Source organism: Dendrobates tinctorius, unplaced genomic scaffold (assembly GCF_039654945.1).
Source record: "Dendrobates tinctorius isolate UK_male_01 unplaced genomic scaffold, ASM3965494v1 ptg000036l, whole genome shotgun sequence".
In the NCBI taxonomy this organism is placed as follows: Eukaryota; Metazoa; Chordata; class Amphibia; order Anura; family Dendrobatidae; genus Dendrobates; species Dendrobates tinctorius.
Window position 1 is genome coordinate 9,783,937 of NW_027361704.1, and position 27,423 is coordinate 9,811,359.

Sequence of the window (27,423 nt, forward strand, 5' to 3'; positions counted from 1 at the left end):
ATGACATTAAAATGCCAAAGTCTTTGGAGTTGCACCATTACACGTCTTTTTTTTTTTTTCCTGAGTGTGGATGAATTATTGATCCGTTATTAAAAATCGCCTTTTTGACAAATATCCCTTTTTAGTGACTTTTACGCATTGTTTTCTCTTTGCAATGTAGTGCAATGCTTTCATGGGAGCATTGATAATGCTCACAGAATATAACTCCGACTCACAATTTGTCTGTTATGCACACTGCTGCTATGTTATTATTTTAATAGATTTGAAAGATTTCTTATTCCTTCCTAAATCCATACCGCACAGCATGTGTTGTTCAATATTGCAGCTTAGTCCTATTAACTTCCATGAATAATCTGCAATACCTGACACCAGGACAGTTGTGTGCTCCTGCCTTATTATCACTCAGTGAAATAAATAAGCGCTTCTACCTGATTATGTGATGCTTGTTTTCTGCATACTGTGACGATTTTTACTTTTAGATCAAATATGAAATGTAAACTTTTCATAAATCTGCCTTAGCAATAGTTAGTATTTGCAGTGTGCCAATATTGCATTTTCTTTTTGCAGCAGAAAAAGTCATATCTGGAGAGAAGTGTGAAGGAAGCTGAAGATAACATTAGAGAAATGCTATTGGCTAGAAAATCAATGTAATGGCACTAAAATGTTCCTGTTAAGTGTTGAAATGGTTGAGATACATTCAGCTTTAACACCTCAGTCATAAGTTGAATTTTTTTTGTTGCATATTGACTGTTTGCATTAATTGAAATCTATCATTACATTTTCTATGTTGCTAAAGCAATTTGTTTTGGTTTTTTTCAATTTTGTATTCAATTTTTGCGTAAAAATATAAGGAAACCCCATCTAATTAGTGGGTGTCGGTTACACACCAGTTGCCAACAGCTATTCAGCTACTAAAGGCTAACCTTTTACTTGTCACAGGACATCCTGCTGCTGTGCTGTTATTGTGAGCTAGGATCCATTGAAGTGGGCATATCTCAAAACAAAAGCCTACATGACAATATACTGAGAGGTAGCTCAACTTGAGTTTCTTCCCAGGTTGTAGGAATCAAAAATTGTCGAAAGAATCTTCCTGTGACTTATTATTCATATGATACATACAATAAACCTAATAAAATTGAACAAACGTGCACAATAAATTTTTTACATTTAATATTTTATTTGCCAATGAAACATACAGGTTGAGGAACTGCTAACCAGGTGAAAGGAGAAGCATAACCCACTGGTAGTCATTCATATAACCCACTGGTACTCATTCATACACATAACCCCACTTTGGAGGTTAAAATCTACCTACAAACCATATATTGACTCTTGGATCACATGACCTTAGATGGCTAATAGAAATTTACACTGGCTAAGACCATGCTCCCTCCTTGTGTGACAGTTCACCCATAACCAATGGTCTTTGTTTCATCTGATGCCAATAAAATGAATTTCAAATTTAATTGATAATTCTTGGAAATATCCAACGCCATTATCACTTCTGTCCCTTATAAAACCCAATAAAAGGAGTGTGGCACTCTAATACAGTAGTACGTTCTGCATTATGGGTAACCTATTTTTTTTTTTCCTAGGAGAGAAGCTTATTTGATGGGGTTTTGCTCTAACATGAACATCACTATTGTAGGTTTTTTCTTAGTTTTTGTACAGCTACTCCTTCCTTTCTCCAGCTAGGATATGGTCCATGCTCAGTAGTGTTAATTTATCCGAGGAAAGGGGATGGGTATGATTGTTGTGCGATTTATGCAGAAGATTGACAGGCTTGAACCCTTGGATATGACTTAAAGTGCATATTTAGAACACTAAATGGGTAGCCTTAACCCCCATACCCTCAATTAGGATGTGAAAAAACAATCTCTAAAGAGGTCTGCAAGTATGGAAGTGGGCTCAAGAGCTTATTCCGCTTCACACGTGGTATATGTTGGTAACCCAAGTGGGTGTTAGCAGAAATTATTCTGCTATGATGTACGTGGATGAGATGTGTCAGAGGGATGTGAACATGGTTATCTGTATAAGCAAATGGCAGGTAGCGTTACTCGCTAGTTTCACATTAGCGTATTGCCAAGCTGCGGACTTCCTCCATGAAGCTCTGCCCACTGCCGCACCTCCTCCGGTCAGCTTCACCTACGTCGGCATGCGGCCTGCGTATCCTATCTTTAACATTAGGTACGCAGGCCGTGCCGATGCATGCGTCATTTTGACGGTGCGGCGAACGCAACATAATACAACTCGTTGCGTTCGCCGCACCGTCAAAATGACGCATGCGGAGGCATCCGCATGCATCGGCACGGCCTGTGTACCTAATATTAAAGAGAGAGTACCTAGGCGGAGCTGACCGGAAGAGATGCGGCCGTGGGCAGAGCTTCAAGGAGGAAGTCCGCAGCCCTCCGCTGCTCGGCCATACGCTTGTGTGAAACTAGCCTAACTCGTGCCTCTATTTCTGATGAGCTGCATGTGATTTGTCTAGAAGGATGATGCAGTGATGAATTCAACAGGTTTTATTTACAGTACCTTGATGAGATAAGGTGAAATATCAGGGAAGATGAAAGGATGAAGATGAGGTAGAAGTTAGAACTGATATTAGAAGCAAGCAGTTAAAGGTAACAAGAAAATCCTTTCTCCAGTCTTGAAGCTTGTGTTGTCCAAGATGGCACTGACCACAAGAAGGAAGAGAAATGAGATAGGAGGAGTTGCAGAAAGAAATATATTATTGGTAGAGCACAGTAATATTACATGAACAACATAATATAACAACGGCCAGTAGATGGCAGAAAAGTGCACAAATAAAATCGACTTAAACTACACTGCTCAAAAAAATAAAGGGAACACTTAACCCCTTACCTACAATGGACGTAATATTCCGTCCATGTGACCCTGGACCTAATTACCATGGACGGAATATTACGTCCCAGCGATCAGCGGCGCCCACGTGGTGAGCGCCGCTGATCGCGGCCAGGTGTCAGCTGGTTATCACAGCTGACACCCGGCACAATGTGTCAGGGGCGGTCACGGACCGCCCCCGACACGTTAACCCCTTGTACACCGCGATCAAACGCAATGTGCAGCGCTGCTGCGGGGGTCTCTTTCCCCACAGGCCCCCGGATCCAAGCTGGCGACGGGGGCCTGTAGGGAGCTGACTTCCTCACTGCCTGCAAAGCGCAGGCATGAGGAAGTCTGCAGAACTGCCTGTGACAGATTGCTGATCTGTCACAGTGATCTGTGATGTGACAGATCAGCGATCTGTCACAGGACAGTGATGTCCCACCTGGGACAAGGTAATAAAGTAAAAAAAAAAAAGTTAAAAATAATTTTTAAAAAAATCGCTAAATTAGTAAAAAAAAAAAAATTCCCCAATAAATCCATTTTTTCAAAATAAAAAAAAAAAACACAAAGTACACATTTGGTATCGCCGCGTCCGTAGCGACCCGCCCTATAAAATTGTCCCATTAGTTAACCCCTTTAGCAAACCCCTTAAATAAAAATAAACGAAGCAAAAAATGATTTATCATACCACCGAGCAAAAAGTGCGATAACGAGCGATCAAAAAGACGCATATAAATATCCATGGTACCGCTGAAAACGTCATCTTGTCCCGCAAAAAACGAGCCGCCATACAGCGTCATCCGCAAAAAAATAAAAAAGTTATAGCTCGCAGAATAAAGCGATACAAAAATAATTATTTTTTATATAAAATTGTTTTCATTGCAAAAAACCGACAAAACATAAAAAAATGACCTAAATGAGGTATCGCTGTAACCGTACTGACCCGAAGAATAAAACCGCTTTATCAATTTTACCGCACGCGGAACGGTGTAAACGCACCCCCCCCCCCCCAAAATAAATTCATGAAACGCTGGTTTTTGTTCATTCTGCGTCCCAAAAATCGGAATAAAAAGCGATCAAAAAATGTCACGTGCCCGAAAATGGTACCAATGAAAACGTCACCTCGTCCAGCAAAAAATAAGACCTCACATGACTCGGTGTGTCAAAATACGGAAAAATTATAGCTCACAATATGTGGTGATGCAAAAACTATTTTTACAATAAAAAGCGTCTTTTAGCGTGTGACAGCCGCCAAACATAAAAACCGCCATAAATAGTAAATCTAACCCCCCGTTATCACCCCCTTAGTTAGGGAAAAATAATAAAACTAAAAGAAAATGTATTTATTTCCATTTTCCCGTTAGGGTTAGGGCTCAGATTAGGGTTAGGGGTGTGTTGGGGTTAGGGATGGAGTTATAATTGGGGGGTTTCCACTGTTTGGGCACATCAGGTGCTCTCCAAATGCAACATGGCGTCTGATCTCAATTCCAGCCAATTCTGCGTTGAAAAAGTCAAATGGTGCTCCTTCCATTCCAAGCTCTGCCATGCGCCCAAACAGTGTTTTACCCCCACATATGGGGTATCAGCCTACTCAGGACAAATTACAAAACAACTTTTGGGGTCCAATTTCTCCTGTTACCCTTAGGAAAATAAAAAATTGGGGGCAAAAATATCATTTTTGCGGAAAAAAATGATTTTTTTTTTTTTTTCACGCCCAGGCGTTATAAACTTCTGTGAAGCACTTGGGGGTTCAAAGTGCTCACCACACATCTAGATATGTTCCGTGGGGGGTCTAGTTTCCAAAATGGGGTCACCTGTGGGGAGTTTCAATAGTTTAGGTACATCAGGGGCTCTCCAAACGCACATGACACCCGCAGACCAATCCATCAAAGTCTGCATTCCAAAACGTCACTACTTCCCTTCCGAGCCCCGACGTGTGCCCATACAGTAGTTTTCTCCCACATATGAGGTATCAGAGTACTCAGGACATATTGGACAACAACTTTTGGGGTCCAATTTCTCCTGTTACCCTTGGGAAAATAAAAAAATTGGAGACTAATTGATCATGTTTGTGGAAAAAATACGATTTTTTTATTTTCATGCCTGGGCATTATAAACTTCTGTGAAGCCCTTGGGGGTTCAAAGTGCTGACCACACATCTAGATAAGTTCCTTAGGGGGTCTAGTTTCCAAAATGGGGTCATTTGTGGGGGGTTTCCACTGTTTAGGTACATTAGGAGCTCTCCAAAGGCAACATGACACCCACAGACCATTCCATCAAAGTCTGCATTCCAAAACGTCACTACTTCCCTTCCGAGCCCCGACGTGTCCCCATACAGTAATTTTCTCCCACATATGGGGTGTCAGCGTACTCAGGACAAATTGGACAACAACTTTTGGGGGCCAATTTCTCCTGTTACCCTTGGGAAAATAAAAAAAATGGGGACTAAAAGATGATGTTTGTGGAAAAAATACGATTTTTTTATTTTCACGCCCGGGCGTTATAAACTTCTGTGAATCACTGGGGGGTTCAAAGTGCTCACCACACATCTAGATAAGTTCCTTGGGGGGTCTAGTTTCCAAAATGGTGTCATTTGTGGGGGGTTTCTACTGTTTTGGTACATCAGGGGCTTTCCAAACGCAACATGGTGTCCGATCTCAATTCCAGCCAAAAACGTCAAATGGTGCTGCTTCCCTTCCGAGCTCTGCCATGCGCCCAAATAGTGGTTTACCCCCACATGTGGGGTATCAGCGCACTCAGGATAAATTGCACAATATCTTTTAGGGTCCTGTTACTCTTGGAGAATTGAGGGTGAAAAGATCATTTTTGTGGAAAAAATATGATTTTTTTAATTGCACGGCTGTATGTTATAAACTTCTGTGATGCCCTTGGGGGTTCAAAGTGCTCACTACATATCTATATATAATCCTTGGGGGGTCTAGTTTCCAAAATGGGGTCACTTGTGGGGGTTTCCACTGTTTTGGTACATCAGGGGCTCTCCAAACGCGACATGGTGTCCGATCTGAATTCCAGCCAATTTTGCATTGAAAAAGTCAAACGGCGCTCCTTCCCTACTGAGGTCTGCCATGCGCCGAAACAGTGGTTCCCCCCCACATATTAGGTATCAGCGTACTCAGGACAAATTGCACATTAACTTTTGCAGTCTAATTTCTCCTGTTACCCTTGGTAAAATAAGGAAAATTGAACCTGAAGAGTATTTTTTTTGTGAAAAAAAGTTAAATGTTCATTTTTTTTTTAAATATTCAAAAAATTCCTGTGACGCACCTAAAGGGTTAATAAACTTCTTGAATGTGGTTTTAAGCACCTTAAGAGGTGCAGTTTTTAGAATGGTGTCACTTTTGGGTATTTTCTATCATATAGACCCCTCAAAGTGGCTTCAAATGTGATGTGGTCCCTAAAAATAAAATGGTGTTGCAAAAATGAGAAATCGCTGGTCAATTTTTAACCCTTATAACTTCCTAACAAAAAAAAATTTGGGTTCCAAAATTGTGCTGATGTAAAGTAAACATGTGGGAAATGTTATTTATTAAGTTTTTTGTGTGCCGTATCGCTGTGATTTAAGGGCATAAAAATTCAAAGTTGGAAAATTGCGGAATTTTCAAAATTTTTTGCCAATTTTCCGTTTTTTTCACAAATAAACGCAAGTTATTTGAATGAAATTTTACCACTAACATGAAGTACAATATGTCACGAGAAAACAAAGTCAGAATCACTGGGATCCATGGAAGCGTTTCAGAGTTATGACCTCATAAAGGGACAGTGGTCAGAATTGTAAAAATTGGCCCGGGAGTTAACGTGCAAACCACCCTTGGTAGTGAAGGGGTTAAACAACAGAATATAACTCCCAAGTAAATCAAACTTCTGTGAAATCAAACTACCCACTTAGGAAGCAATACTGATTGACAATCAATTTCACATGCTGTTGTGCAAATGGAATAGACAACAGATGGAAATTGTTGCCAATTATCAAGAAACACTCAATAAAGGAGTGGTTCTGCAGGTGGGGACCACAGACCACATCTCATTGCCAATGCTTTTTAGCTGATGTTTTGGTCACTTTTGAGTGTTGGTTGAGTTTTCACACTCGTGGGAGCATGAGACAGACTCTACAACCCACAAAAGTGGCTCAGGTAGTGCAGCTCATCCAGGATGGTACATCAGTGCAACCTGTGGCAAGAAGGTTTGCTGTGTCTGTCAGCGTAGTGTCCAGATGCTGGAGGCGCTACCAGGAGACGTGGAGGGGGCCGTTGGAGGGCAACAAAGCAGCAGCAGGACCGCTACCTCCGCCTTTGTGCAAGGAGGAGCACTGCCAGAGCCCTGCAGAATTACCTCCAGCAGGCCACAAATGTGCATGTGTCTGCACAAACGGTTAGAAACTGACTCCAAGAGGATGGTCTGAGTGCCTGACGTCCACAGATGGGGGTTGCGCTCACAGCCCAACACCGTGCAGGATGCTTGGCATTTGCCACAGAGCACCAGGATTGGTAAATTTGCCACTGGCGCCCTGTGCTCTTCACAGATGAAAGCAGGTTCGCACTGAGCACACGTGACAGAGTCTGGAGATGCCGTGGAGAGCGATCTGCTGCCTGCAACATCCTTCAGCATGACCGGTTTGGCAGTGGGTCAGTAATGGGGTGGGGTGGCATTTCTTTGGAGGGCCGCACAGCCCTCCATGTCTCGCCAGAGGTAGCCTGACTGCCATTAGGTACCGAGATGAGATCCTCAGACCCCTTGTGAGACCATATGCTGGTACGATTGGCCCTGGGTTCTTCCTAATGCAGGACAATGCCAGACTTCATGTGGCTGGAGTGTGTCAGCAGTTCCTGCACGATGAAGACATTGAAGCTATAGACTGGCCCGCCCATTCCCCAGACTTGAATCCGATTGAGCACATCTGGGACGTCATGTCTCGCTCCATCCACCAACATCACGTTGCATCACAGACTTCCAGGAGTTGGCGGATGCTTTAGTCCAGGTCTGGGAGGAGATCCCTCAGGAGACCATCCGCCGCCTCATCAGGAGCATGCCCAGGCGCTGTAGGGAGGTCATACAGGCACGTGGAGGCCACACACACTACTGAGCATCTTTTTCGTTGTCATGAGGCATTTCCACTGAAGTTGGATAAGCCTGTAATTTGATTTTCCACTTTGATTTTAAAGTAACATTCGAAATCCAGACCTCTATGGGATATTAATTTTGATTTACATTGATAATTATGTTTTATTGTTCTAAACACATTCCACTATGCAGTGAATAAAAACTTGCAACTGGAATATTTCATTCAGAGATATCTAGGATGTGGTATTTGAGTGTTCCCTTTATTTTTTGAGCAGTAAATATACATTATGTAATGGTTCAAAGTCTTTGCAAAAGGTTAGCTAACAGCACACTCCCTGTCTCACTTTAGTTGTCAGCAGGGAGTGCTACATTCTGGACCCTTAATAGACTCTGAGAGTTATCTTAATACAAGCTTGCCTTGTATAGTCAAGGGTGCAACAAACCAAAGAGGATTGTACAGACCGTTCACCACTGACAGAACCCCACGCTTACTAAATGGCTTTTCTGCACCACTAACCTGAAAGCTGAAGGAGTCCTTAAACAAGTTCCACCTCAAGCTCAGACTTCTCTGTACTGTTGGATTGTCTGAGCCTTGATTCAAGTCCCTGAATTCTGCAGCATGATAATTAGGATGAAAGGCCTTCATGACAGCAGGACTATTGGAGGCAATTGTATGCAATCTTAAATGAGCTTTAGAAAGCATGTCTTGTGTCCATTTGAGCAGATCTATGACTTCTTCCGGTGTGGGCAGGGATATGAGATCGTCGTCCACGTAGAAATCCTTTTCAGCGAACTGTTGGGCATCCTTTCCAAACTCTTGATTTGCCATCCGAAGCAGTCCTACATAGGCCGCATGTAGCAACTGCAGGAGAAGAACTGTTTCCGAACTCATGCACCTTCATGCGGTATTCAATCAATTCCTTGTCAGTGTCGCTGTCCTCGTGCCATAGAAAACGGAGATGCACTGGGCAAAAAATATTTAGTCAGCCACCAATTGTGCAAGTTATCCTACTTAAAAAGATGAGAGAGGCCTGTAATTGACATCATAGACCACAACTATGAAAGTCATTATTTTTCAAATTATGGTGGAAAATAAGTATTTGATCAGCTAAAAACATGCAAGATTTCTGGCTCTCACAGACCTGTGACTTATTTTTTAAGAGGCTCCTCTGTCCTCCACTCATTACCTTTAGTAATGGCACCTGTTTGAACTTAGCAGTATAAAAGACACCTGTCAACAACCTCAAACAGTCACACTCCAAACTCCACTATGGTGAAGACTAAAGAGCTGTCGAAGGACACCAGAAACAAAATTGTAGCTCTGCACCAGTCTGGGAAGACTTAATCTGCAATAGGCAAGCAGCTTGGTGTGAAGAAATCTACTGTGGGAGCAATAATAAAAAATGGAATACATACAAGACCACTGATAATCTCCCGCGATCTGGGGCTCCACGCAAGATCTCACCCCGTGGGGTCAAAATGATCACAAGAACGATGAGCAAAAATCCCAGAACCACACGGGGGGGGACTTAGTGAATGACCTGCATAGAGCTGGGCCCACTGTAACAAAGGCTACCATCAGTAACACACTACACTGCCAGGGGCTCAGATCCTGCAGTGCCAGACGTGTCCCCCTGCTTAAGTTAGTACATCTCTGGTCCCGTCTGAAGTTTGCTAGAGAGCATTTGGGTTATACAGAAGAGTATTGGGAGAATGTCATAAGGTCTGATGAAACCAAAGTACAACTATTTGGTAGAAACAAAACTCATCGTGTTTGGAGGTGACAGAATGATGAGTTGCAGCCAAAGAACACATACCTACTGTGAAACGTGGGGGTGACAACATCATACTTAGGGGCTGTTTCTCTGCAAAGGGACCAGGACGACTGATCCATGTACATGAAAGAATGAATGGGGCCATGTATCGTGAGTAGTGTTGAGCATTCCGATACCGCAAATATCGGGTATCGATATACTGAGTTCCGATACTTTTTGCATATCGAATACCGGTATCGGAAGTTCCCATAATGCTATGAGCCAGTTTGATTTGATTCAGCCAATGACAATCCTCAGAAGTGTGGGCACATCCTGTTAGGCATGTAGGCATGTTAACTAATGGCATGGCTGTGATTGGCTGCTGAAATGATGTCATGATGCACTATAAAAGCCGCCGCCATTTCGGGTTCACTCTGCTGTGAATTCAGTTAGGGACAGGCTGCTGTTCAAGACTCTGAGGGACAGTTAGAGATAGCGATTTTCCAAATAATATTGTGCTTTACCCAGGCTACATTATCAATCAGTGTAGCTCTCTTGCCTTGCAGCGCTGTTCACAGCTGTCTGCAAGGTCTGTGTGAGTGCAGCTCACGCTGTGTAGTGTGTCCTGCAGCCACGTCTGATTGTAGGCCGCTCAGCGTGCGTCACTGCCTCATACATAGTTTTCTTTTATTGCTGCAAATTTTTCATTAATTCTATCAGTGTGCATCCATCCATATCCATATACATTGGTTGCAAACACTATAGAAGTAGACAGCGGAGCCTTTCTGCAGCCTTTCAGTGCTAGTGCCCAGTTATCTGCACTGTTCACGGCTGTCTGAGAGGTCTCTGTGTGTGAGTGCAGCTCACGCTGTAGTGTGTCCTACAGCCACGTCTGGTTGTAGGCCGCTCAGCGTGTGTCACTGCCTCACACATATTTTTCTTTTATTGCAGCTCATTTTTCATTAATTCTCCTATTAGTGTGCATCCATCCGTATCCATATACATTGGTTGGTTGCAAACACTATATAGGAGTAGATAGAGGAGCTTTTTCTCTGGCTTGTGCCCTGCAGCCGCAGCCAGATTAGTATTACCCTATTTTTTGGAGCCTCATCAATTGCATTGTAGGTTACCTTCCTGCATTGTAATAGTATCACAAACTTTTTGGAGCTATCGCTTTTACATCTTTGGTCACATCCTTTTTGTTTTTTGAAAAAAACAAAATAAAGTTCACCAAACACTCCACTTGACAGTTGTGTAGGCCACATTAGCTCATATTAAAGTGTAGTCCACACACTTTATAAAATTAGTGTTTCTTATACCTGTTAGCAGCTGTTCAGGAATAAGCACACTAAGCCCCCCTTGGTACTTTTCTGCCTATCTTTATCAGTCTACCAAGATGAAGAAGGCAGGGAGAAAGGCACGTGGTCGTGGGTGTGGAGTTGCAGCAGGGAGAGGACGTGGGGATTCTGTGCCTGCTGCGGGCACCAGTGAGTCAGCATCCCCCAGTTTTACCAGGCAACAGTCCTTTATGCGCAGCTTTGTAGGACCTCGCCGTACCCCACTGCTGCGGGACGAACAAATTGAAGCCGTTGTCGGATGGATGGCAGCTAACGTATCGACTTCAATGACTTCCACATCCTCTCAGGGCCAGAGCACTGAAGAGCAACCATCTGTCTCTTCACCTGCCAAATTGCCCAGGCAGTCAGAGAGCCCTGGGCAGGAGCCATCTCAGTCTCTACTTCTGTTCTCTGAATCTGTTGGCTTGGAAAGAGGGGGCCAGCCAAGCAGCATTCAAGAATGTGAAGAAGAGGGAGTATGCAGTGATGCGCAACTGCTTTGTCCCTCCGAATCTGAAGAGGCGGGTGGGCCAGTGCCTATGGTCAACACACCTCAGTACGCATCAGATGATGAGACTCAGGTGCCACTTTCTGGTGTGTATGGTGCTGGCGAGACTACCCAGGAGAAGCAGGTGTTTGAAGAGGGGAGTGTAGATGATGAGGTCCTTGACCCTTCATGGCGTGAGGAACAGGAAGGTGGTGGGAGCAGCTCTGAGGAAGAGATTCCCCGAAAGGCCAAAACAGGAGGGAGAGGGCTGACTTGGTTGCCTGTAGCCTCCACTTTGGCACCCGTTAGGAGCATTCCTCTTCCAAAAGCCAAAACGGGCGCTTCCAAGACTTGCAGTGCGTGGTCCTTTTTTGACAGTGGCAGATGACATTTGCTATGTCAAATGCAAGCTGTGTCACTAGAAAGTCAAAAGAGGGAAAAGTGTCAGCAACCTCAATACCACAAATATGTGGAAACATGTGCGGCTCAAGCACGTGGTGGAGTTACAAAGACACACTGAAGACGTAGGCCAACCTACAGCACCACCTACCACCTCTTCAGCTCGTGTTGTAGCCTCTTCCTCCAGCTCACACACAGCTGGTTCGGTTTCCTCACAGGATCACCATGGAAGAACCTCTGGCACTGTTGTCCAGAGACCCAGTGATATTCCACCCACAGCACCACGTTCCCGTTCATCCTCACACTCCCAGGCCACTCTACAGGCATGGGAGAAAAGGCGGCCATACTCGGCAAACCATCCCCGACCACAGGCTTTGAATGCTGGCATTGCCAAACTACTGGCCCTTGAAATGCTGTCATTCAGGCTGGTGGAGACAGACACCTTCTGGAACTTCATGGCATTGACAGTCCCACAATACAATGTGCCCAGCCGCTTTTATTTCAGCAGGCAAGCCGTCCCTGCCCTGCAAAAGCATGCAGAGGGAAAAATTAAACATGCGCTACTAAACGCCGTCAGTAGCAAGGTCCACCTGACCACCGATGCGTGGACCAGTAACCATGGACAGGGACGATACCTTTCCCTCACTGCCCATTGGGTCAATGTTGTGACCAGGAATCCAGTCTGTACACATTGACTCCTCCTCATACTCCAGTTCCTCAGAATCTGCTGCAGGAGCCTGTTACGACCGATATGAGCACAGCCGTGGCCAAACGTCAACAGGCCGTACTGAAATTAATTTATTTGGGGAATCGAAGCCACACAACGCAGGAGCTCTGGAATGCCATCAAGCAGAGCGACGTGTGGTTTGTGCCAGCGAATCTCCAGCCAGGCTTGGTAGTGTGTGACAATGGCCGAAATCTGGTGGCAGCTCTGGGCCTAGGCAACCTCACTCACATCCCATGTCTGGCACATGTGCTCAACTTGGTCGTGCAGAGCTTTCTGAGGGACTATCCGGATCTTGATGCACTGCAGCACAAGGTCCGCATAGAGTGCGCTCACTTGCGGCGTTCCAGCATGGCAAGATCGCGCATTGCAGCTCTGCAGCGCCGATTACGCCTTCCGGAACATCGCATCATATGTGACCTACCCACCAGGTGGAATTCAACGTTACATATGTTGGAGCGGTTGTGTGAGCAGCAGGCAGCAGTAATGGAGTACCAGCTGCATCAGGCGCAAACAAGTCGCACTGTGCGCCGGTCACACTTCAGCACCACTGAGTGGGCCTCTATGAAGGACATCTGCCTCGTTTTGCGTGCCTTCGAGGATTCCACTAGTAGTGGGAATGTAGACAGAGCAGGAGACATTGCCGGACACACATCAGGGGATCAGCTGACGTTACTGAACCCCAGTAACACAAGAACAAGTGTTGATTTTGCAGACGGCACTTCTGAGCAGCAACTGGCTGTGTTGGAGGCCAGGGGAAATACTGGAGACAGTGGAGCCAGAGGCCTAATTGGAGCACGTTTAAAATCAGTAGTAGTTTACAACTGATATTAAACTTGATGAAATTAGGCCTCAGCCTACACCCTGATTGACCCTGGACTCCAACATCGCCAGTTGTTGCTCGGAAGTGCCATCTGCACAGAGAAAAACATGCTCCAGTGTTAGTGGGGTTCAGTAACGCCAGCTGCTCCCCTGCTGTGTGTACGGCAAAGTCTCCTGCTGCCTCCACATTCAAACTACCTCAGATTTTACACTTGCTTCAAGTAGGCCTCAGTCTACACCATGATTGATCCTGGGCTTCAACACAGCCAGTTGTTGCTCAGAAGTGTCGTCCGCACAGAAAACAACACTAGCTCCTGTGTTAGTGGGGTTCAGTAACGCCAGCTGCTCCCCTGCTGTGTGTACGGCAAAGTCTCCTGCTGCCTCCACATTCAAACTACATCACATATAAATCTTGCTCCAAGTAGGCCTCAGCCTGCTCCATGATTGACCCTGGACTCCAACATCGCCAGTTGTTGCTCGGAAGTGCCGTCTGCACAGAGAAAAACACATGCTCCAGTGTTAGTGGGGTTCAGTAATGCCAGCTGCTCCCCTGCTGTGTCAGGCAATGTCTACTGCTGCCTCCACATTCAAACTACATTACATATAAATCTTGCTGCAATTAGGCCTCAGCCTGCTTCATGATTGACCCTGGGCTCCAACATCGCCAGTTGTTGCTCAGAAGTGCCGTCTGCACAGAGAAAAACACATGCTCCAGTGTTAGTGGGGTTCAGTAATGCCAGCTGCTCCACTGCTGTGTGTCAGGCAATGTCTACTGCTGCCTCCACATTCACACTACTGATTTTTAACCGTGCTCCAATTAGGCCTCTGGCTCCACTGTCTCTAGTATTTACCCTGTCCTCCAACACCGGCAGTTGCTGCTCAGAAGTGCCGTCTGCACAATCAACATTTGTTCCTGTGTTACTGGGGCTCAATAACGTCAGTTGATCCCCTGATGTGTGTCCGGCAATGTCTCCTGCTCTGTCCACATTCCCACTACTAGTAGTGGGAATGTGGACAGAGCAGGAGACATTGCCGGACACACATCAGGGGATCAACTGACGTTACTGAGCCCCAGTAACACAGGAATAAGTGTTGATTGTGCAGACGGCACTTCTGAGCAGCAACTGCCGATGTTGGAGGACAAAGTATATACTAGAGACAGTGGAGCCAGAGGCTTAATTGGAGCACGGTTAAAATCAGTAGTAGTCTACAACAGATATAAAACTTGATGAAATTAGGCCTCAGCCTACACCCAGATTGTCTCTGGGCTCCAACATCGCCAGTTGCTGCTCAGAAGTGTCTTTGGCACGGGTACTCCCTCCTGCCCAGCCTGGTTCCAGCACGCCAGCTGTTTCCGGGAAGTGTCAACGTCACTTTGTCACCAATACGTTGTCCTGTCGTGTTGCGGTCAGGTTAGCCGAGTCTATGGTGCCTGCAGTTTAGGTGCTTCCTATGTGGGCTGCGGGTTCTGGTAATAAAGACTGGTTCTGTAGTGCCAATAGGACAAGCACCCCCTGTAAGGACTGTGGGTTTCGGTAACTGAGGCCGGCTCGCGGCCTTGCAACTTTGTTTTTCATGGGTACCTTCTGCTACCCATCCGGGTTCCAGTACCGTCAGCTGGTTCTCGGCAGTACCTTTGGCTGAGGTGCCTCCTTCTCGGTATCCGAGTTCCAGCAACGTCTGCTGGTCCTTGGTAGTGCTTTCTAGCACAGGTACCTCCTGCTTAGTAACCGGGTTCCATCACCATCAGCTGGTCCTCGGTAGTGCCATTGGCTCTTGTTCCTTCTGCTGCCCCTCCGGGTTCCAGCACCGTCAGCTGGTCCTCGCTAGTTCCATTGGCTCTTGCAGCTTCGGCTACCCATCCGGGTTCCAGCACCATCAGCTGGTTCTCGGCAGTTCTTCAGCCTTCTTGTACTTTCTGCTACATTTCCAAGTTCAAGCTTTTGGAAATGGTTTTTGTTTATTATCACTCTGGATCTCCCTGACGACAACCCTGAAGACCACCCCGAAGAAGACGACGACCACGAAAACGATGACCCTGAAGACGACGACCCGGAACACCACCCCGAAGAAGACCAAAAAGATGACCCTGAAGAAGATAACCAAGAGGACAAAGAACATGAAGACAACCACCAAGATACAGAACAACAAGAGACAGAAGACCAAGAAGCAGAAGACCAAGAAGCTGCAGAACAAAAAGCAGAAGAACAAATAGCAGAAGAACATTAAGCATAAGACTAAAAATCAGAGCAAAAGATATTGTCTAAAGTATAAGCAGAAGAAGACTAAGCAGTGTATGGGGGTGAGTCCGTTCCTCCTCGTGGTGCCCCTGGAAAATGCCTGCTGCTGCAGGCCAAACTGAACGCGGACAAATCCTGGTGTAACTCTTTTGTGACAGGCAGAACGGAAGGTGTAATCTTCAAATTTTTATAGATAACTACAGGAATGCCTGTCACAAATAAGAATATGATGAAGAAGAAGACTAGGAAGAAGATGAAGAAGTAGAATATGAAGAAGAATAATAGTTGAATAAGAAGAATATGAATAATGTAAAAAAAAGAATAAGAGGAAGAAGAAGATGAATAAAGTGAAGAAGTTGATGAAAAAGATGCTGCTGCTGCTGAGGATCATGAAGTAGAAAATGTGGGAGACGTAAAAAAGAAGGTGTAGAGCATTTAAGTAGTGAAACATACATATCTGATAAAATATAAAAAAGGTTAACATTGTCAATATCTTTGTAACTCCGAACGTCTTTAAAAAAAAAAAATGTATTCCTGCTATTCCATTTGATTGGGCTAAACCTCTATGCAGTTAATGTCTTCTCCACCTCCCCCAATACATTCTACATTATTCTTAGTTGTTTTTCTTCATGTAGAATTAACCTACAAGGAAAGAGAGGTTTTTTTTTTAATTCCGATATTTCTGTCCCATTGACTTGAATGGGACTTCCGGTATCGGAATCGGCGATACCCGATACTTTTTGGGTATCGGCCGATCCAATCCGATCCGATATTTCTCAATATCGGATGGTATCGCTCAACACTAATCGTGAGATTTTGAGTGCAAATATCCTTCCATCAGCAAGGGCATTGAAGATGAAACGTGGATGGGTCTTTCAGCATGATAATGATCCCAAACACACTGCCAGGGCAATGAAGTAGTGGCTTCGAAAGAAGCAAATAAAGGTCTTGGAGTGGCCTAGCCAGTCTCCAGATCTCATCCCCATAGAAAACCTTTGCAGGGATTTGAAAATCCGTGTTGCCCAGCCACAGGCCCAAAACATCACTGCTCTAGAGGAGATCTGTATGGAGGAATGGGCCAACATACCACCAACAGTGTGTGCGAACCTTGTGAAGACTTACAGAAAATGTTTGACTTCTGTTATTGCCAACAAAGGATATATAACAAAATATACTGAGGTGAACTTTTGTTAATGACCAAATACTTCCACCATAATTTGAAAAATCTTGCCAAATCAGACAAGGTGATTTTCTAGATTTGTTTTCTCATTTTGACACTCATAGTTGTGGTCTACCTATTATATCAATTACAGGGCTCTCTCATCTTTTTAAGTGGGAGAACTTGCACAATTGGTGGCTGACTAAATACTTTTTTTCCCACTGTAATTTCTGTGGTCCTGTCGCACGATGAAGCAATGGAACATTTGTTCAATGTCAGCAGTAATAGCGACTGGCTCTTTTCTGAATCTCATGAGTGCTCCCACCAGGTTATTACAAAACAAGGAGAAGAAAAAGACCAAACAAAAAATGGCGTGCACACCTAATATAAGACAATATTACAAAATCTTTATTGCAAAAACCAGGACAAACATTAAAAACATCTAAAACCTGGATACGGCATGATGATCCCTGAATGAGACAATACAAGGCTCCACAAACTTTAAATAGTAATAATACCACAAAAATCATAGACATCCTTTCAAGAAATACTGGTAACTTGATCATACTGCACAATCCTATAAGCCTAGCAATATATAATCACTTGAAAATGAGCCAGATTATTAGTCACGGGACCAGTGAGGGGAACGTCGTTCAGAGATACACCATGATACTTGGCTCTTGAATCAAACACCACTCTAATTTGTTTAGGTTTTCTCGGATTATATACTGTATTTTTCGTACTATAAGATGCACCGGACTATAAGACACACCTAGGTTTTAAAGGAGAAAATTAAAAAAAAAAAAAAACTAAAGCAAAAAATATGGTCAATTCTGTACTTAAAATCCTTTGTCTAGGTAAATATGGACCTCTCATCCCCATCCTGATACACATAGCCCCTCATCCCTATCCTAGCATGCATGGCTCCCTCATCCCTATCCTGGTATGCATGGCACCCTTATTCCTATCCTGATATGCATGGCCCTCATTTCCATCCTAGTATGAATGCCTCCTCATCCCTAGTCTGCTATACATTGCCCCTTAATCCTTATCCTGGTAGGAATGGTCCCCCTCATCCTTATCCTGGGAGGAATGATCGCCCTCATCCCTATACTAGTATGCAGAGTCCCCATCGCTATCCTGGTATGCATGGCCCTATCCTTATCCTGATATGATTGCCCCCATCCCAGTCCTGGTATGCATGGCCCCATCCTTATCCTGGTATGATTGGCCCCATCCCTGGTATGCATGGCCCCATGCTTATTCTGGTATGCATGGCCCCATCCTTATCCTGGTATGCATGGCTCCATTCTTATCCTAGTATGATTGGTCCCATCTTATCCTGGTATGATTTTTCTCATCCCATTCCTGGTACTCATGGTCCCATCATCCTGGTATGATTGGCCCCATCCCAGTCCTGGTATGCATGTCCATTATACAATATGGAGCATCATGTGGGGCCATTATACAGTATGGAGCATAATGTGTGGCCATTATACAGCATGGAGCATCATGTGGGGCCATTATACGCAGCATCATATGAGGCCATTATACAGTATGGAGCATCATGTGTGACTATTATGCAGTATGGAGAATCATGTGGGGCCATTATACAGTATGGAGCATCATGTGGGGCCATTATACAGTATGCAGCATCATGTGGGGGCCATTATACAGTATGGAGCATCATGTGGGGGCCATTATACAGTATGGAGCATCATGTGGGGCCATTATACAGTATGCAGCATCATGTGGGGCCATTATACAGTATGCAGCATCATGTGGGGCGATTATACAGTATGGAACACTGTGTGGCTATTAAACAGTATGGAACACTATGTGTGGTTATTATACAGAATGGAGCATCATGTGTGGCCATTATACAGTATGGAGTATCAGGTGTGGCCATTATACAGTATGGAACATCATGTTGGGGCCATTATTCCCATATGGAGCGCTATATGGGTCCATTATACAGAATGGAGCATCATGTGGGGCCATAATGCTGTTTCAAGCACTATGTGGGGCCTTAATACTGTATGGAAGGCAATGCAGGTCCCCGTTATACTGTATAGAGCACTATGTGGAGCCCATTAATCTTTATGCAGGACTGTGCAGTGCCCATTACACTCTATGGAGCACTATGTGAGGCCCATTACACTGTATGGAGGACTATGTGGAACCATTGAACTGTACAGAGGACATTTTGTGCACATTATACTGTATGGAGAGCTGTGTGGCGATTACCTTTGGAGAATCACACTGTAATGGGGTCATCATTCTTTGTTGGGGGTATTGAGGGAGGGGGATAATGTAGGGTCATCATACTGTGTATGGAGGAATACTGTGTTTATGTATCTGTTACAAATTTATATCCGGCCATTGGGTCATATGCTTTTTACTGCTGTTACATAACATTATATAATACCACTATAATTCCAAAAGTTAATCGTTTTATTTGCTAAGGAAAACGTTCCTCAATTGTAGACATTTTTTTTAACAAATATCAAGGTTGGCCTGCGATTTTGTCAAAGTTTTTAATTTTGGCCCTCTGTGTATTTAGTTTTACATCCCATGCTTAAAGAGTTTGTTCTCATCATGATAAAGGGCTACAAAGAGGTAAAAAACGAATTGGCAATTTTACTTTTTGAATAATCCCCTTCATACTCAAGAACAGACCTCCACTGAAATCAGTGGCTAGTATCTTAGGCTTGGAGTGGAGGGCTTACAAGCTCTTTGTTATAGCCGCTAATGTAGGAGTTGTTTTTCTAACCTAAAACCTCAGTATTCCAGTTAAATTGCCATGTTGGCACTTTGAGATAAATAAGTGGGTTTTAGATTGCAGTTTGGGCACTCTGTCTCAAAAAGGTTCGCCATCACTGGTCTAGACTCAGCACCCCAAGTATTCAGAAAGCTAGTGGCAGAATTGGTGGCCTATCTAAGGAGATTTGACATTGTCATAGTCCCCTACCTAGATGACTTCCAAATTATAGCCAGCACCAGAAGCGTTTATAAGAAGCTTATGGAGCATTGCCAAACCCCTTCCGCATGCTTCAGAATCTGGGCAGAGTGATAAATCGGGAGAAATCGGATCTTATTCCAGAAACCATGAAGAAATTCCTGGGAGTTCTCCTGGACTCTCATCTAAGAACGTCTTTTCTACCTGCGGAACAGCAGGCCTCAATAGAGGGCAGGATCTGTCAATTTTCAGAGATCCTTTGCTCCATCAGAGGGGCGATGAGGATCATGGGAGTAATGACATCCTGCATTCCCTGTGTGCATTGGAGTTAGGTCCATTCGTGGAGACTCCAGGAGTCCATTTTATTAGCCTGGGACAGACACCAACTATCCCTAGATGTCGAAATGCACCTCTCCTCAGTAAAAAAATTTTCCCTAGTCTGATGGACTGTTCCAGAATACCTCCAGATGGGAGTCCACTGGATCCTCTCCCCTTCCTGGTGGTTTGCACCGATGCAAGTCAGCTATGTTTCGGCAGTCATATGGAAGGAAAATTCCAGGAAATATGGACTCCGGAAGTCTGGGCCAGGCCCTCAAATTACAGGGAGCTGCGTGCAGTATGGGAGGTTCTGCGCCAGGGCCAGTCAGTAGTAAAAAACAGGCATGTGAGGATCCGGTTCGACAGCATGATGACTGTGGCCTTCCTGCGCCATCAAGGGTGCCCAAGACATCCCTCACTGCAGCACCTGGTGGGAAAGATCTTTTGGTGGGCAGAGGAAATGGTTCTGTCTATTTCAGCAGTTCACCTGGAGGGGTCCCAGAACCAATTGGCAGACTTCCTAAGCAGGCAGAGAATATCTCCCACAGAGTGGGAACTGAACGAGGAAGTGTTCCACACGCTTTGTTAGCATTTGGTGACCCAAGAATAGAACTTTTTGCAATCAGAGAGAATACGAAGGTCAGAAAATTATTTTTGTTAAATCACCTAGACAGGGATCGATGCGTTATCCCAGACCTGAAGCAAAGAATTGGCCTACACCTTTCCTCCACTCCCTGTAATTCCCAGGGTGCTGAGGAATGTGCAAGAGGAGAGGGCAAAAATAATACTAATAGTGCCCTTCTTGCCAAGATCGAGCTGGTTTCCCCTGCTAAAAAATATGTCTGTGGGAGAGCTTATCCTGCTTCCACAGAGGGAAGATCTTCTCTTCCAGAGCCCAGTTCTTCATCAGAACACAGACAGACTGCACCTTTCAGCATGGTCCTAAAAGGCAGGTCCTAAGGTTAAGAGGTTTGTCTGAAGAGGTAATAATATCTACCATTCAGGCAAGTAGAAACCCCTTAACATCGGCTATATATAACAAAATGTGGAAATGATTCTGTACAGAGTTTGGGGAATCCTCGGTAGATACGGCACATCCAGATATACCGATAATCCTGGATTTCCTGCAGGCTGGATTCAACAGGGGATTAAGGCTGAGTACCTTGAGGGTCCAAATTCCAGCCTTGAGCATATTTTTTGATTATCCTCTAGCTGTCTTCCCATGGTTAGTGAGATTTTCTAGGGCTGTCCAGAGATTTAAGCCCTTGGTGAGGAAATCTGTCCCAGCTTGAGACTTGAACCTGGTACTCAATGCGCTATGCAAACACCCATACGAGCCAGTGAGGCTTTCATTTTTTGACTGTTTTTTCTGGTGGCTAATACATCAGCCAAGAGAGAACTGCTGACTGTCTATGAGGGATCCATATCTACAGATTTTGAGGGCTGAATAGTCTTCATGTTTGACCCGGGTTTCCTCTCCAAAATTGTCTGTCCCAAATATGAATCAGGAGGCTGTCCTTCCTTCTTTCTGCCAGCATCCTAAAAATCATAAGGAGCAAGTTTTCCACTGTTTGGATATTTGTAGGGTTGCAACATGGTCCAGCCTGGTGTGGTACTTGGAAAAGACACTGAGAGGTTGAGGTGGGACTGGGAGGGTCATTTTAACTTCTCGTTGTTTCCTATCCCAGCAAAAATAAGAAGGACGACCTCCATAGTGCTGTCAGGATGGATTCCGGGAAACACAATTACCGGTAGGTCTAATTACCGTTTTCTTACACTTAGATTTCATGTGCTGAAGGGGTACATTTTCCATAGCTTGGTTGGAATGGTTGCTGTAGTTCCCTCTTTTTTTTTTTCTTGGATCCTCCCACAGCCCACTTGGATGCAAAATTGCCAGTCCCTCCTCTTCTTGGATCCCCCGTATAGTCCAGTTGAATACAGAATCAAGCAAGTTCATCCATTGTGGGACTTTACACCTCTCTTTGGGTTCAGCTTCATGGTAGTCATATATTTCAGCAATGAAAGGCTGTTCGTTACAAGAACTCCATTTTCTATTATTTTCATATAGTTTGGTAATAGGCCTACATTGTATTTCTGATGGACCATATATCTTATATGATATATACTGTATGTATAAGCTATTGAACAATATACTGAATGACACTATTATATAGGAAATCTTACCACTATGTGAACATTTGGGTGGCATTAGAATGGTTAGCTTCTTCTGTCCTTATGCACTTGTCTCTTTTAATATTATATTTCAACTTTTGTGTCTTTTTATAAACTCAATGCACACTTTTCTTTATTGCTCTCCACTATCACTGTGGGTGGTATTATTTTGGTTGTTTTTTTTCCTACGGATACTTATCACTTTATATTTGTTTACTGACATTTAGGCCATTACTAATGTCCAGTGTATTCACTTACTCATATTAAGTTATCACACACAAATCTAAGGATGTAACTGTTCTTTACATGTAATATTTATCACTATAGATTCCATATATCTATTATAATGACTATGCACCGCCATTTTAATTCATTTCAACATTAAAGTTCTTTAACATTACTTTTATTTTTTCCATTATTCATGCATCACTTTATCACAGGTTTTTATATTTTCTGCACTAGCTTCTTAATATAGGGATATCTACACTTATATCCTCATATTGGTACTGGTATCACTCAGCACAGGCTTCCCCTTTTTATTTGAAGATGTCTTTATTATCTTTAGTCATCATGAATTTCTCTAACACCATCCACAAGATAAATGTGTCCCCCATTCTTTGGTCAATATGTTTCTATCTGCCTGTTTCAATGTAGCTGTATAGATATGGTTTTAGGTTATTATTTTTTCTGTGGGGATTATTACGCTGGCTGAGTGGGCACTTATGGGTATTTGATTGAGGTTGGATTTGTGGCATTCATCTGTCCCTCCCTCTTTAGCTCCTAAATCCCATGCGGGGCCCAGACGGTGCGCATTAGAGATGGGTCATTCTCGAACGATCTGGTACAAAGAGCCAGCTCCCTGCTGTGAACAATGGGTGACGGCACCCCAATGAGAGCTGCTAAACTTTCTGAAAGGCTCTCACTGGCTGTAAAATCCCAGTGTTCGGCAGACGTAACTCCACCCACCAGAACAAAACTCTACCCACTCAGCAATTTAATTGGTAACTAGTAAGTGGGTGGAGTTTCTGCCATAGGAGGGCGGGGTTTCGGATGCGTGAACACATATTTATTAGGGATCCATTTAGAATCCAAAAAGAGCTGGCTCTTTTTGGTGAGCTGAGCCATGAGAGCCGGATCACCAAAGAGAGCCAGACTACTCATCACTAGTGCACATGCACTCTTTTTCACAGCCCCATACACTTCCGGGAGTGCACCTTATTTGGACAGCATGCATTCCATGGAGTTCTTTCCTGGTATTGACGCTTTACAGAAGGACTTCATGCGCTGACCACATCCTGGGGATGGCCCACTGCCTCATGCGTTCCAGCGTGCGCTCCAAGGAGTATCTTTCTAAAGGTAGAACCGTGCACAGGGGGAGGGGTAAGAGGTAAATGACTCCACTGTAACTGAAGGACTGATTGGAAAAGCAACTTCTATCTCCATTGTCTATACCCTTTCATTGGCAATAGGGGATATAGAAAAGGTTTCCACTCCCTTTCCAGACACGCCCCCAAAGAAGCCAGACACGCCCCCAAACGTGCGTCAGGGTGAGGGAGGATGCCTAGTCTGTCCTGTATGATATACCGCCATATGCAAACCAAGGTAATATCTCCACTAACTTAGTTGTTTGCAATCTACCTTTTTATAAAATCCTTCCAGACTATAACCATTTGTCTTAGGCAGCTTGCAGTGGTTTTTTTTTCATCCTAGCAACTTTAGTTTGCATTGTGCTTGTGACTAAAAATACAATATTCTTGTGATTGATATATTTATACAGTGCATTTTTGATACTGCTTAAGATGAAATCTTTGTACTTTATAATTGATTTGGTATATTATCCTATGTGAGGTCATTAGATCTGGATTATCTATACACTATAAATTGTTTGTTTTAGTAAAACTAAAATATGAGATATACACTCTGTGCCTATACATCAGGACTGGTCACAACCCCCCCCACTCTACCAGGCACTCTGTTACTAAATGTAAATAGTGTTTTTGTAACGTGGTGGCCTGCGTTGAAGTCCCAGCCTAGTCAACGAAGCCACAGTCAGTGTGCACTCTGGCACCTCGTACATAAATAGACAGGAAAGGTGTGATATCAAGTGATTTACCTTCTCTCTTCAGTCACTGCAGCACCGGTAAACAGGGTCCAGGGAAGCAGTTAAGATACCAACAGGGAAAAACGGTTTATTGAAGAACAAAGAGTAGGAATGGGAAAAAATGTAGTTGCAGTAAATTCAGAGGACATTCCTGCTCTCTCCCTAAGGCGACCATGGCCATACCCACAACAGCCACAGCAGCCAGAAGAGTCAGTAGTCCTTACGCCAGAATCTGGGCTCTTAAAGTCCCTTCAGCAGGGCCCTTACTGAGTCCGGGGCCCATGTTGCATGACATCCATGCATATGTTGCGGCTGTGAAACAGACTCGAGATATGCAGCTGCGGGGACTCGAACATATGTTTCAAGCACACTGAAGTCACTTTGTTAGCACACGAGCATGCTCAGATAACACGTTTTTCTGGGACGTCCCTCATGACAGCTCGACAGGAGGTAGTCCTTCTTATCCTCTATGGACTGGAAACACACGAGAGGCTAACCTCTTTTCGACATGTGCCGTACATACATATACTGCAATGCAGGAGGTGTGTTCCCACAATGAGAAGTATATGTACCATGCAATGATTGCGTGGCCTCATGCTCAGCGCCGCAGCAATCGCATGCGGGTGTCAGCTGTAAGTCACAGATGGAGTTGCAATCCGGAGGTACTGACCTGGGGATTATCTTGAACCCTCTCTTGGAGATGAAGGTTTTTATGTATTAGAGTTATATGTCCTGGGTAGAGGGGTTCAGCATGGAACATTTTGGTTAAAGGCTACTTCTCAACAGGACAAAGGAAGTAAAAAAGAGAGCCCCCAAGAGTCAGGCAAAGTACTTGTGGAAGCGGAAGTGAGTTATGAGGAGATGGTAGCCATAGAAACAGGTTACGCAGAAAGAAATGAATGGCACATGTGGATGAAATATACTGCAGAGCAAAATAATAAATCCAGCTGCATTGCATGCGCAACTGTCAGACTCCAGTTAAGTACAATTTCCCTCAGGCTCCCATAGCAAGACCAAACAGATTTACAATGTATTTTAGCCTTATATAATGCCACATATGACCCTACTGATAAAACTCTCTGTCAGACTCTCTCAGCCCTGTACCCGATAGTAAAAACTGATCAAGTACCTCCTAGGGTTTTTGCATACTCAGGTAACTACACTTGTTTCCAAAGGAAAGGGACAGGAACGGAGAGATTGGTAGGAAATCTAACTTCAGAGTTTTGTGAAATCACCATCCCCATAGACACAGATACAGTTGGTTATACAGCTAAATGTTTTCAGGATCAGACTGCCTAGAGAGGTACTGGACCAAAGCTAGGAACCAGATCGCAGCAGGATTTGAATCCGTTTTCATTTGGTGGGTTACACTCAATAAAAATGTGGATTGGATAAATTACATTTATTATAATCAGCAAAGGTTTATAAACTACACTAGTGATGCAATAAAAGGGATAGCCGAATAATTAGGCCCAACTTCATTAATGACATACCAGAACAGAATGGCTTTAGACATGTTGCAAGCAAAAAAAGGAGGGGTCTGTAAAATGTTTGGCACTCACTGTTGCACTTTTATCCCCAATAACACAGCCCCTGATGGAAGCATTACAAGAGCATTGGAACGTCTTACATTACTATCTGACGAACTAACAGAAAATTCTGGTATCGACAACCAAATTCACAGATTGGCTTGAATCCTGGTTTGGAAGATGGAGTCATCTCGTATTAAGTCTTCTCATCTCTCTGGCAGTCATGGCATCGATACTTGTGACCTGTGGCTGCTGCTGCATACATGTAATAGACAGCTGACATGCACATAACAGGATGTTTCACTGCAATAAACAATTCCGCTTACTTGCAATAACAAATCTTGACATGCGCATAGCACAGAGATTACATAATGTGTACGCCCCTTTGAAGGGGTATATATATGAAAGCCCATCTGTGGAATAAACTTATGGTATTTGGTACAGAACTACTCTGTGTCGATCCATCATTTGCTCTAGCAACTACAACATTTGACAACCATCGAATATACCTGATGGTCTGACTTGAAGACCACCCTAACAAAGGAATGTTTATTTGAATGCTTTATTTTTCTTCCCACATATCCCCTCAAAAATATTACACCGCAAGGTTAAGTATAGCAATGTTTTGGCTAATGAACCCTTCATCAGGCTTTTAACAAATCAAAACATACAGATACATGTTTCATAATCGTGATAATAACACATGGCAGCTAGTATATGGAGACAATGTATAGTTAATAAATGCGGAAAAACGTTAGGGGTGTGTAAGGTATCCCTTGCCTCTGATGTGAAGAACTTTGAAGACTTGCATATCTTAGGCAAATTCAGTAAGTAACATACAGCATCCTAAGGAATCGTTTAAGTACATCAAAGGTGCATAATAATCACCGGCGGAGATCTGCATATATTTCATATATTTATTTTCAGTCATCTAGGGAGTTATTGTAAGATACAGTCAAAAGGGTTCCATAATATGTTTATACCTATGAATGGGATATGTATGGATTGTCCTTGAACAAAAAAGGGAAAAGAGTGTCAGCAGAAAAGAGGTTATATTAATTAATGCATAAATATATAATGGAAATTAAGTTACAGACTTCACTACCTGACAATAACCATCACATATAATATACCAGTATATGATGGAATTGCGGGACTGTCTAGTGATCCAAATAGAATGTGAAAATGAATAGAGAGCTCGGCACAGCTGAGTAATGATACATGAACTGATTGACAGCTCAATCACAATGAAGTGTATGGCCGCGGGACTGCTGAGTCATAAGGATTAAAATTGGCTGGGCTGGACGTAACACTGATTGACAGCTCGGTCACAATGAAATAGTATAGCAAAACAGGCATGACTACAATTAAAATCCCATGATAGCACTTTAACCCCTTAGTGATGGAGCCAATTTTGACCTTAAGGACCAGCCAAATTTTAGAAATCTGACCAGTGTCTCTTTATGTGGTAATAACCCTGGAACACTTCAATGTATCCC

General features: G+C 43.8%; 1 protein-coding gene across 2 annotated transcripts in view; it reads left to right on the plus strand.

Moving 5' to 3' along the window:
- The window catches only part of PFDN1 (prefoldin subunit 1), a 52,571-nt gene extending 26,201 nt beyond the window's left edge, over positions 1-26,370 (plus strand). The window contains exon 4 of one of the 2 annotated variants that reach the window (XM_073573713.1): positions 25,986-26,370. In XM_073573713.1, the coding sequence (XP_073429814.1) occupies positions 25,986-26,045 (60 nt within the window). In that variant the 3' untranslated portion in view covers positions 26,046-26,370. Of the gene's footprint in view, positions 1-567; positions 1,158-25,985 lie in introns of those variants that run through there. The other variant, XM_073573712.1, reaches the window with a different exon arrangement.
- The last annotated feature ends 1,053 nt before the right edge of the window (positions 26,371-27,423 follow it).